The 12,469-nt window shown below is 33.1% G+C and overlaps 2 protein-coding genes across 5 annotated transcripts; both read right to left on the bottom strand.

Annotated features, from left to right (window-relative positions):
- Positions 1–226: 226 nt before the first annotated feature.
- LOC117222865 (uncharacterized) lies at positions 227–9,551 on the bottom strand. Of its 3 annotated transcripts, none has more exons than XM_033474854.2 (11): positions 9,174–9,551; positions 8,746–8,996; positions 8,120–8,246; positions 5,898–6,041; positions 5,694–5,821; positions 5,100–5,291; positions 4,223–4,443; positions 4,013–4,162; positions 3,055–3,241; positions 1,479–1,803; positions 227–662 (listed from the first exon to the last, which is right to left on the bottom strand). In XM_033474854.2, the coding sequence occupies exons 2-11, from the start codon at positions 8,893–8,895 to the stop codon at positions 304–306; spliced, it is 1,983 nt and encodes a 660-aa protein (XP_033330745.2). In that variant the 5' UTR covers positions 8,896–8,996; positions 9,174–9,551; the 3' UTR covers positions 227–303. The 3 variants fall into 3 exon arrangements, with proteins under 3 accessions (XP_033330745.2, XP_033330743.2, XP_033330744.2); XM_033474852.2 differs by having other exon boundaries at positions 9,392–9,550; XM_033474853.2 differs by having other exon boundaries at positions 8,746–8,992; positions 9,392–9,550.
- A 1,311-nt stretch (positions 9,552–10,862) lies between these two features.
- Positions 10,863–12,247, bottom strand: LOC117222867 (sentrin-specific protease 8). Of its 2 annotated transcripts, none has more exons than XM_076527053.1 (2): positions 11,919–12,247; positions 10,863–11,727 (listed from the first exon to the last, which is right to left on the bottom strand). In XM_076527053.1, coding segments are annotated over exons 1-2 (717 nt in total). In that variant the 5' UTR covers positions 11,921–12,247; the 3' UTR covers positions 10,863–11,012. The 2 variants fall into 2 exon arrangements, with proteins under 2 accessions (XP_076383168.1, XP_033330750.2); XM_033474859.2 differs by having other exon boundaries at positions 12,047–12,247.
- Between the last annotated feature and the right edge of the window lie 222 nt (positions 12,248–12,469).

The raw sequence follows: 12,469 nt of genomic DNA, 5'->3' as shown, positions 1-12,469 counted from the left end.
ATGGATGCTCGAATTCCATTCTATACACTATGTCTTCATGTATAACTATTGTTCTCAAAAATGTGATTTTGAGACGAACAATTTCTAGAGTCTATACATTTCTGTAGCCTACAATTTACTTCTTTCGGTCCTACAGTTGCCGTAATTACGCAAACATTTACAATAAATTTTGTTCAAGTATTAACAAAAAATTCAACTTATGAAATCGAATAACAGAATGCTCTAGTACAATAAATATACAATACGTCTTTATTTGTCTTCACTTCACTATAATGATCTTATTGTTAGTTGGTCCACAGAAATTTAAACTGCCACTGTTATTTTCGATGTATCTTTCTCCTGTGCCGCCTTTTTTGATTTTTGTTTGACGAAACACATCTCGACGCACCATGAGATCGTAGTATAAAATGTTGGGATGTTTAAACAGTGAAGTGTGATCGTGTAGTCGGATGTGATGTCTCTGATGTAACCAGTGATTGGGCCTAATATTAACGCAACTATGCCACTGGTCACCAATTGTATACCAGTTGCACCTGGAAGTCTTGATAAGGGAACGTGACTCGGTATCACGAGCGCCATGAAAATTGTTCGCAAACCTTTCCCAATACCCAATAAAACAGCAATCGCCAGCGAAACTTGGAAATCTTGCACGTGCGCTAATACTGAAAAAAGAAATGAATTGAATGTTACTTGAACCGCCTTGTTAGTTTTCCAGTACGAATTAAGACCAATTCATTCAATTAAATTCTCGATCGATCGTCACTCTTAATTGATTTCGTGACAAACGACACAGTTTCTTTTTTCAAATTGTAATACCTTAATATTATATACTATTTTATATTGTTATTACATATATATAATAACATAATAAATAAACATAACATAATTACATATATATAATATATAATTAATATATATAATAAATATAACATAATAACATAATAAAAATAACATAATAATATATATATATATATATATATATATATATATATATATATATATATCTCAGTTCTATATCAGTACAATTCCTGTGAAGAAACGAGTGATGAAAGATCTGTTTTATTACGCGATAGTTAATCGATCTATATCTGATATTGTATCACTGATACTATTATAGCAAAATACACGAGATTATATAATTCTCAACAATAATGTGAAATCGTAATTAAAAATATAGTTTTCTCATTCTTGATTTTCGTTTTATGGTGTCCTCCACAATCGTCTCCTATTTCTATCGTCGAAAACTGTGCACACATTGTGAAAAATAAAAATGTACTGTTCATTTATATTTGTCGTATCTCATTATTTGAAGAAGTCTTCAATTTTCGCATTACGATTTTCTCTACAGGGAAAAGAGGACACGTTGCCAATAATAACTTGCTGAGAGACAGTCGTTGTCTGACCAGTGGTACAGATGGCTGCCAGACGTTTAATTATAGCACATTTAATATCTATTGATATATTCGAACGTGTCTTACCGATGCGACCAACGGCCATTTGGCATACACCCACGAGGAAGAAAGTTCTGTTGCTCCATCCGATGAGATTGGCTATGAACGGGATCGTTAATCGGGTGAGCACGTCGACGCCAGCGAGGATCGACATAAACGTTGCAACCTGGATTTTCGAGTATCCGTACTCGGCCAAAATGAACGGCGTCAACAGTGAGAAATTCAACTCCGTGAAAGTGGCGAGCGTGAGGCCCATCATCAAATTCACGTAAATGGAATCACGGAGAAGATCCAAGTCGAAGAATATGATCAGTTTCTGCCAGAAAGATTTCTGTTCCTCTTCGACGTGCTCCTAAAAACCCGAAATACATTGCGTAACGTAATTGAACGTATAGAAATTGTATTTCTTCGACCAGACAAGCAAACATATTATTTAACTATGCTGTGGCATAGGTTGGTACAATAAGAATTAACAACTGAAAATCTCTGCTGTTGTTGAAAAATATGAGAACAACTTTATTAACAGGAGTATTTCAGTATAAAGAGGTCTTTATCGTCACGTTTTTAAATAGAATCATATTTTTTTTATATGTGTATCAATTGATGCGGCTCTCGCCGTTTTCTTTTTTATAAAGATATATTGACTATATATCTTTCTCTCCACCTTATCTGTATACTTAAATACCTCTGTTAACGCATTAATGACTGGTCGCGAGTTAATTCGTGTTCTTATGCCCAGACGTTGTAAAATTGCCGGTGAACAATGCGTTAACAAAGTTTCTTCGTATCTTCAAAAATAACGGATACATTCAAGTGCCAACTTTTACTGAACCACCCTGCATATTTGGGAGTTTCTTATATTGATATGTGCGCTGAATACAGATCTGTCAATTTTATTATTTTCCCCGTGAACTTACCGAAGAAATCAATTTTAACGAAGTCTGCAAGCTTTCAATTGCGACAATCTTTCGTGTTTTCTTGTATAAAATTATTTTATAAGATTCTTTTCAATGGAACAATTTATCCAATATTACATTATATATTGTTAGGAAATAGTTTAGATATTAATATATGTATATAAATAAATGTAAATAGATATAAATAGTTATATATAATATTCGGTATAATATATATAATATTATATATTATATTATATATATATATATATATAAATATATTAATATCTATTTACATCTATTTATATATATATATAATATAATAATATATATCTATTTATATCTATTTACATTTATTTATATACATATATTAATATCTAAACTATTTCCTAACAATATATAATGTAATATTACATATATATATAAATAGATATAAACAGTAAAGAATGATTGAAGTATGAAAATATTCAAAGTACGTTAATTTATGCAGATATTTTAATTTATTTGAAAACTGTGACGATAGGAGAAAATGTAAATTTCTAAAATTGTTGTCCTACAGAAAGCATCGATAGAATCAACGAATTACGATTTTACAGCGTTTCTAGGATCGTGAGAACTTTCTTTTATTTCACTTAAGTTTAACCAAACCCTTGAATCGTTATTCACAAAATAGAAAATTCTATCTGTAATTATATATTAATACGTACGTGGTTTATTAATTGATATGATTCCGCTTCCTCGGGTATCACAGTGGTTTGCTCTACCAATCGGTTGTTGAGTGGATCTTTACAATCATCAGACTTCTCATTGAATTTATTGACAATTATAAGAGACGGCGCATTTGATTGATATCCGGACATTCTTTTCCGGAGAGCATCATTTTCACTGTATTGTCTACGAACAGTATAGAGAAATTTTACTATGATCTTTTTGATAATTCTTGATCGAACGGATACTTTTATTAACTTTTGAAAATAACATAAAAATAAATAAAAAACATTTACAAAAACACTTGGTCACTTCCATATTACCGTAAAGATGCAACTGAAAAATAATACAGCGTTGCACGTCTGCGTAATTCTTTTTTTTTAATAACTATAACAATTTTAATAATGTAGTAGTAAATACAATATCCATAAAAAGAATTATTTTAATAATCTTTCACACAAACTAAATTGAGTAGACAAAGATTTCAAAAGAGAGTAGGAAATAAAATACTTTTCCTTACTTATTCTTCTTCTCCTTTTCTTTTAATTATGATGTAGTTCGTAAGGAGAAACGTTACACTATTATTTATAATACAGTACTATAACATTCTCTGATAATCTTCATGAATCAATAAGACTTTTAGATTAACTTAAGCTGGGGAAAATGTAGTGTTTCACGTCTGCGTAGTGGATAGAGAAATTAAAAAAATAATAAATATAATATAAATAATATTAAATTGAGTAGATAAAATTATATAAAACTGATTTTCCTTATTTCGTCTTCGACTCTTTTTCTTTCAATTGCGATGTAGTCATTTCCCGTGAAGAAACGTTATTCTATTATTCGGCACTACATTATAATAATCTGTGACAATCATCTCTCTCTCTCTCTCTCGTGCAAGATAGTAAGTTAATAATAAATTAATGAGATTCTTAGATCAACTGAACTATCGTATACCTATTGATACTTTTGATTGACGATCCTCTAGGTAGACTGGATTGCCTAGACATAGGCAACGACATTTTCCGATGGGGACATTTGAAAAGCTCTTCCTTCTTCGATACTCTCGACGCAACTGACGTGGTTGAAGTATTTTTTCTCGAATACCTATTTCGTTAACATATTTTTTATTTTTTGCCACAGCAGTTTTTGGTGTTTTGTGCCTACCAGCCATCGTTAGCTCGTGACATCATGAGGACACCTGGAGCCATAACGTCTATACCGGAAGCGCCGTCTTCTGCATCGTCGTAATACAAATACTGGCTACTGAACTTTTCCTTCGCGAGACTCAAAGCACCGTAACTGCTTCGGTCATTGTCATCGATATTTTCTGAGGCTTCGCTCTCCCAAGTATTGTCTTTATTCTCGACTGGTGGTTCCGTTTCGACCTGTACAAAATTGTAGCTATCGCTGTTACAGTTTGTTTATAATTATTTATCGTAGTTTGAAATTTATTCAGCAAGATTTACAGTAATCAGTAATTATTAATAACGTTTATTAAGCAACCTCGTATTATTAGTTTAAGATTTTATGGCCTTGTTATACAACGTGTCCTATGTAACTTAAACATCTCCAACGTTTCACTTATAATGGACGATAAAAAACAGATAAGAAAATAATAGTTACACTATACTGACGAAAACAAGCTATTTTTGTATGTATGTATTTCCTTACTTTGTATGCATGTATCGAAGATAATGGACATTTTGGATTTATTCTAAAATAAATTTCCTTCGTTGATTTTGTTACCGTGTAGTTATTTCTTAACTATATTTATTTTTATTTATTATTGATACTCAATGTGCCACTCGGATGACACGACACTTAGGTCGCATACGATCATATTTAGAAAATGTTAATGATCTTGAAATCTTGAAAAATGTGACTTTCAGACTGTATTGCTTAATACAATGTTTGGCCATTATTTAGGATGTTTAAGATGGACACGCTGCATGTAAACGCACACAAACGTGAATAATACTTGATGTCCAGCGGAAAGATTTTACTTTCATTATCCATGAAATCGTCTACTGTGGAGACGTACCTTCGTGTACGTAAATGGCTCTTCAGATTCTACGTCGTCGATGGCGTTTGATTGATCTGTAATTCGTTTCTTTTTCAGATGTCGAGACACGGGCTGCAGCAAAAGAGCGCACGCGACTCCGTTAAATGTAACACCGCCGATAATCAGAGTAGTCCCTTCTACGTCATACACGGGCATTAACAATGTGATTATCTAAAAATCAAAATAATCATTAAAGAAACTCTTCATAGATTCACGTATGCGTTGAATGTTCTCGGAGTTGGCGCTTTCACATTTTGCGTCACTTATTTACGTTTGTTTAGTCTACGTCAGGGCTCGGAATTATTCAGCACGCGACACGGGGTTCGCGAGAACTACGCCTCCTGACTTCCGTTGCCACTTTCGGCTCGGAGCACCTCGGACGCGTGTACCTGTTGCTCTATATGTGTGTGCGCAGCACTTAGACGATCGTCGGGGAACGAGACCTGCGACGGGAGTTAGGAGGCGTAGTCCTCGCGATCTGTGTGTCGCGTGCTGGTTAATTCCGAGCCCTGGTCTACGCTTGAATTACCGATATTTCAACTTATTGATTAGTCTTATTTTATATGCAATGACCTGCGGTATTATAATAGGTCCCAGACCCGTACAAGTCCAACTGAAACCGGTCGCTATTCTCCTTTTCTTTTTGAAATACGTATTCAGAGCTAGAGCATTTGCTGACAGTGTTATGCCGATTCCGACACCTGAAATTATGAGTCCGGTACATTATAGGTTTCAGATAATGAAAGGAACAGAACTTGGACGAAATAAGATAAATACCGTACAAAAAGGAAAAGAACACTATAGCACCAACGAAAGATTTCATAGTTGACAGTATTGTGATCGATATGGCGCAAATAAGAGCACCGGCGAAAGCTACCTGTCTGAAACTGAATTTTCTAAATAGCGGGCCATTGAATAAACCTGCAATAGTAAGAACAAATGTCATTAAGATGCCTATAAATGCTGTAAATTCGCATTAACTTATTGTTATGTGCTGTGCTTTATCTGTTGCGTAATTTATTAATAATTAAGACGTGGGTAACCTTTTTATTATCCTTTTTTATTTTTTAAGTAAAACGAGCAATAAAGCAAGTTGCAATTAAAGGACTCGAGCGATACAATTTAAATTGGCCTAAAAACGGATAGATATTTGCGTTTGAGCGATTTAACATCTGATAATAAATGATTAAAATGTATTTTACTTTTTTTTGTGCATTAACACCGCTGTAATTAGTCTAGTATTATAGTACTAGTATTATAGACTACTATAACCTAGCATTAGTATAGTAATTCTATAGCTAGTATTATAGACTAATTAATGAACAATTATATTAATAGTTTGCTCTATGTAAATATTATTAAACATATTTTAGTACGTATTATGTGATTTGTGTTTTGTAACAAATATTACGATGCATGAACATAAGCCACCGAAAACTCACCCCAGCGAATATACAATAATAAATGATCTTCTGCATAAGCTGTGTGTCACTGATATACATAGAGTAGAAGTGGATATCTCTTTTTTATTGTTACAAACGATATTAAACATACTTTCGTAGCAAACATATATAGTTTTTTTCTACAGACTATATAAGTTTCAAAGATTAATTCAATAAAATAAAAGTGTTTCAATTAAGCAAGTCATGAAAGTCGTAAAATTAAGTTATAAAAGATAAAAAACGGGAATTTCTTACCTCTCTTTTTGTCATTCCAAGTAATACCAAAATTAAAAAGAAATATTTTAGTCATTGTACAGAATTGTCATTAAACAAAATTCGAGTCATTTAGTCCAGTTTTAAAAAAGTTATTGCATTTTTAAAGGTGTACGAATACTTTTTCCCAGGGGTAGTAGTAAATCTTTTATATCAATTATACAAGAAACAGGAAATACAGTAAGTTCTCCCTAATTGACGCTCAGATTGTACACAAAAATGGACAATATGAAAAGAAGAGATACGATTATTCGAGCCTTGCGGCTCGTTTCTATAGTTGTTGACAATCGGTAACTATAAAAAGAAGCCGCAATGCTCGAATAATCGTATCTCCACCTCCCAAATTCTCCATTTTTGTGTACAATCTGAGGGTCAATTAGAGAGAATTTACTGTAGAGAGCAAATTTCTAAGTTTAGATAGATAAATTGTAACGTTTTTTTATCGTTTCGTGTTTTATCTATTAATTTTCGTCGTGAGCGCATCAAACTCGCAGTACAATCATTAACAGACATTACATTAGCAGATCTCTATGCATTTATGCTACGTGCAAATTTGTGAAACACAAGAAAGCATTGACATTATCAAAAATTATTAATATTTTTGACTTTTCCGCATTGGATATTCTAATCAACGAAAGCAAAATTTTCCCTGAATTGAACGTTTCAAAAATGATTCGCAGCAATAGAAAATTGCACAAAGACCCGCTGTCAACTACATTTGAGTCTGTGGGAGTAAAGCGAAACGGAACGGAACGGAATCCTGCGCACATTCAATAACCAATTCGATTTTTCCTCAATCCGAGGTAATTCTTGGATTCCTCGAGTTTCCTGTTGCTGCAGCTGTTTGTAATGAGGAAAAGACACTATTTAGCATAAAGTTTCTGCGAGCATCTTTTTTATTACCACTAACAATATGTTCAAAGATTTATGCCCAACGTTGCGAAACAATGAGATTTGCTGCACGCGTAGATAAGCGCCTACGTAGTACAAACATACTGCTATTATTCCTTATGAAATCGCACACAGTTAGCATGATTATTATGGAATAATGATTAAGGAATAAGTCCGCCTTAGAACAGTATTGTTAGCTCCGGGCCGCGATAAGCCGGCGTTCCCTTTGCGAAGTATGTAATCGACACGTCGTATTATCAGTCCCTATCGGACAGTTACATCTTTTGATAATGGGCGCGCACATAAGGTGAACATAGGACACACAAAGGCAAATGTAAGCGCGCGTGTTGGAACCGTCTTGCAGTGACCGGTTGAAAAAAAAGAATGCCTTACCTGTGCAAGCAGTCACGGCGCAATTTATATTTATAATAGTTGTTGTTTGCGACGTGCTGATTCCCAGCTCAGCGAATCTATCTCTGAATATTAAACCGAACGATTGCAACATCGGCAATATGCAAAACTGAAAGAATCGCATAAACATTGAATTCATCTGTGACAACGGCATCGATTACTTCGTCATGGTACAGTGCTTTTGATTAGATCGAGTGCCCACTAAACCTACCGTGGGGTAATAGCGACTGGCCTTATTGCCTCATAAAAGCAAGAAGATCGAAATCATGTCGACTTTGTAAAGTTCTCATTCGAAAGAAACTTGCCTCAATAATGCAACTTATGAGAGCATTTCCGATGGCAAAGTCTCTAAAGTTTGTAGAATTGTGAAATAAGCAACCGGTCTCATTTTTTTGACCATGGTTGATTTAGTGTTACAAGCGGCATTCGATTGAACGGGGAGGAACGAAATAACTTCGCTTCGCTCCGGCTTTCTATATGACTGAGAGGATCGTGTAAGAGCAACGAAATTTCTTAGGTACGCTAATAGAACCGGTTTTCTTTGCCGTATCGGAATAAATTCGTATCGACGTGAAATCGGCGATGTTCGTAATAAACTTTTCACTCACATTCGAAAATCCCGCGGCAATCACGATGATCCAGCCCCAACCGCCGTCAGGTGGATCAAAATTTTCACTGGGATCTTGATCATCTTCCTTCTGCTCTTTCGCCCGTTTTCCATTTTCCTCAAGTTCGGGCCCGTTTTGCTTCGCCGGCATGGTCAGGTCTCATCGACTGGGATCGGAGAAAGTTACATGACACTTTATTCCTGAACTTCCAGTTAACGTGGTCGATCCTTCGAAGTTATCAGAGATTCTATCTACGAAATAGCATGACTCATAAGTTAATAACAAAGCCATTATCATAGTCATTTCGGGTTTAAGCACTTAAAGTATCTCTCCTAGTCGATAAGTATCTCTCCATCGTCTTTTGCGATGTTTCGCAATGACGGGAGAATCATCTGACCGTGATTAAGACGACTTAAAACATTTCTTACATCTTAACACAATTATTGTTTTACATTTAGTAATCTGTATATTCCATTCTATTCTGCGACGAGCAATAATTGGCAAGCCGTGGATTAGTAGACCGCAGAATGCTGGATCAAATTCGAATTTAGAAAATCACCGTTATGTTATTAACAATTAACATTTGCGAAATATAGCTCGAATAATCGTAATGCGTTGCGTTCCGTTAGAACAATCTGTACTTAACAAGTTTCCACGCGAACCAAGGAAGCACACTCGAAGACACTGGAATTGAATAGTTAGGATTAACGAATATTGTCTGGCTCCTTTAACGTTTCGCGAGCTAACTAAGAGATAAACTGCCGGAGTCAACTAGGTACGATTCGATGCGTGTATTTTATATCGTGGGCATGCCTCTGAATGGTATCTGAGATTAATGTTTGGCAATATACGCCAGCCGCCTTACTATCGTGGGCTGTGTTGTATTGTTAAATATATTACATTGTTCACAAAAAGGTTCCTACGGTGTACATATTATTCAAACGTTCGTTGTTCGTACAGAACGTTTTAGTTTTTATTGGAGCATCGCAGAAGCACTTGAATATCTATTTATAAAATAATGATAAGCATTCTATTTTTTATTATTGTTTAATATAATAGTAACTGATTGTTCCTAATACGCTTAATAATTCGTTTTGTTATCGGGTTTCCTTAGTTATATCTGGAATGCGAATTTTCAGAGAAATATCAATTTTAATGAGCAGATTTACAGAAGTAATAATCGAAAACATTTCTTTGGCTTATTAAGGGTTTCATCGTATTGCAAAGAAAATAAATTTTGCTGCACCACCTTAAACATTTATTTATGCTGAGTTTCAAAAGATTAGAAACGGTATAAGATTCGCAGCCCAATTATGTTTCTCATGGAATGTGAACACCGATGATATTGAAATACCTCGACTTATTTTAACCGTTATTAATTAGAAAAATATACTATTGTACAATGTTTCTAAAATATGTCACATATGCCAATAATGTGTCATAAGATAAAATACACTTAGTTATATAATTAATCACGAATCCTGTTCTCCTTACCGTGCACACATATATACGCGCATATACAAATAATAGCGCGATAAAACGATCTACTGAATTTATAAAGTAGGCCATTTAAGATTGAAATCTAAAATAGCTTTGTTGTTTCTATCGACATGAGTCAATTAAAGAAAAATGTATTTATATTAGAAAACTATAGTATGGTGTAATAAAAAGGTTTCCATTTGCGCAATTGTATTTTTCAAAATTGTACAGAGAAATCATTTTCGTGAAAACTATACTATTTTATCTTGTTTGTTCAAGGCACATTAATATTAAGTAAATCTCTGAATTCACATTGTAGAATTCACTTTTGAACATTGCAGTTTATACTCCTATCATTTCATAATACATAATATGCGATTACAATTTTGTAGATCGCGTTTTGCGAATTTAAAAATAAGATGTTCATATAAAATTCTTATAATTAGCCAAAGAAATTTGAATGAGCTAGAAAGCTAACTAATATTTGGTGGTAATTAAATATCTAATTTTTTCAAGATCGATAATAAAAACATTTTACAAGTACAAAGATAATAAACAATTAATAGGGTAAAACCATGTATAATGTCTTCAGAAAATATTCCTGAAAAGTATGATAAAAAGATATTTCAACTAGAAAATTTCATCAAAAATATCAGTTTTATTTATCTCTATATTAACAACATACATAATAATGTATAACTACAACAATGTAAACTGAATTTACAATACATGTATCCAAAGCATTTAAAAAAATATAACAGTTCTGTATTGATAGCAAACTGTGCTTATCAGTTTTTAGCACTTTCTTTCTCCTTTAATTCGTCTATCAAATCCAATAATTGTCTACGTTTTTTGGAAACCAAACTTTTAGTTTGGCTATAATCACATCCACTTATTCGTCCTGTTTTCAAAATGTGTTCTGTAATTATATCTGTCAAACACAAAACATAAATTCCACAATCATATCCATTATCTTGTTGTGGACAATTTGGTTCGGCAAATTTCTTCTCGGGTTCATCCTTGTCAAGGACATAATTCATTATATTCTTTGCTAGTTTCATAGCAGCATAATTACAACCTCTAAACGAATTAAAATGATAACATGTCTTTTCTTGTGTACAATACACTAGCAAACTCCAATGTGACCCTCCAGCTGATTCTCTACTATCGCAGTCATTTAAAGGGAAAAGTATACATTTGCATTCTGATATACTTGTCGAATTTAAAAATATATCATATTGAGACGGATCAGTCAGCTTCAGCAGTTGCGTTAATTCTGGTCCAATAAAATATATATCTTTCTTTCCATTCTGGTTAATTGTGACATCCAAATATTCAAAATAAAATCCTATTATGACATCATTCAACCAATGCGGTCCTTGAAGTAATGTTATATCGCTTGCTCTGATTACACAGTCATAGTAACACAAAACAATTGGATCCTGATTCCTTTTTGCCATATTATCCAAGAATAGAACCAAATGTCTATTAACCATCAAGGACCTAAGTAGTAATAAAATGTAAAGTAATTATTATTGCTACTGACACATTTTACATAAAAATTAATCATAATAATAATACACTTAAATAGTAAGCAAACAGTTTTGTGAATATCTTAACACTAACAAATCTAAATTAAAAGTATAAAATTCTTTACATTTACAGAATAATAAAATCATTAAATGAATACTTACATTCATCATATGATTAAAAAATGATAGCCTCTTTGTTTAAACGTATAACACGATACCAATTTAAATACATATGTATAGTTGACCAAACTTTCTCGGTTTACATTAATAAGGATTTATATAATTCTCACCTTCTCCTATCATCCAAATTTGTTAATGTATAAAATCTTCAATGTATCAACTGTTTCATTTTTTAAATAAAATAAAACATGCATTACCGATAATTTGAATTTTCTTTTTACTGTACAATACTTGTAAATTTGAAATCTTCGGAGTCTGTAACAGGTTCATACAAACATGATACAAAATATAAAGCACTATTGATTCTTAACTTGACAATTTTTTCGGTTCGCCGTCGCCGTCTTGTAGTCAGAAAGTGAAACTAAAGTCATTCTAATGAATGTAGCGCCAATTTCAAAAATATGTACTGTATATAGAATTTTTTCATAAACAACAACAATAATATGATAATCCTATAACTATGTGCAACCAGGGACCATAATTGTTACAACCAAAGAGAGAAAAAAGGTTATGGGATAACAATTATTTCATTG

This window comes from Megalopta genalis, chromosome 17, assembly GCF_051020955.1.
Source record: "Megalopta genalis isolate 19385.01 chromosome 17, iyMegGena1_principal, whole genome shotgun sequence".
Lineage (NCBI taxonomy): Eukaryota > Metazoa > Arthropoda > Insecta > Hymenoptera > Halictidae > Megalopta > Megalopta genalis.
Note: the sequence above shows the minus strand (reverse complement) of the source record. Positions and strands in the feature narration are given on the sequence as shown.

What these genes read in the sequence shown, in the direction of transcription:
- LOC117222865 (XM_033474854.2), bottom strand. Translation starts at nt 8,895, where the DNA reads ATGCCGGCGAAGCAAAACGGGCCCGAACTTGAGGAAAATGGAAAACGG. An exon ending in AGCCATTTACGTACACGAAG is followed by an intron (nt 4,444 to 5,099) that starts GTACGTCTCCAC and finishes AATTTTGTACAG; the next exon opens with GTCGAAACGGAACCACCAGT. An exon ending in AATGGCCGTTGGTCGCATCG is followed by an intron (nt 663 to 1,478) that starts GTAAGACACGTT and finishes TTCTTTTTTCAG; the next exon opens with TATTAGCGCACGTGCAAGAT.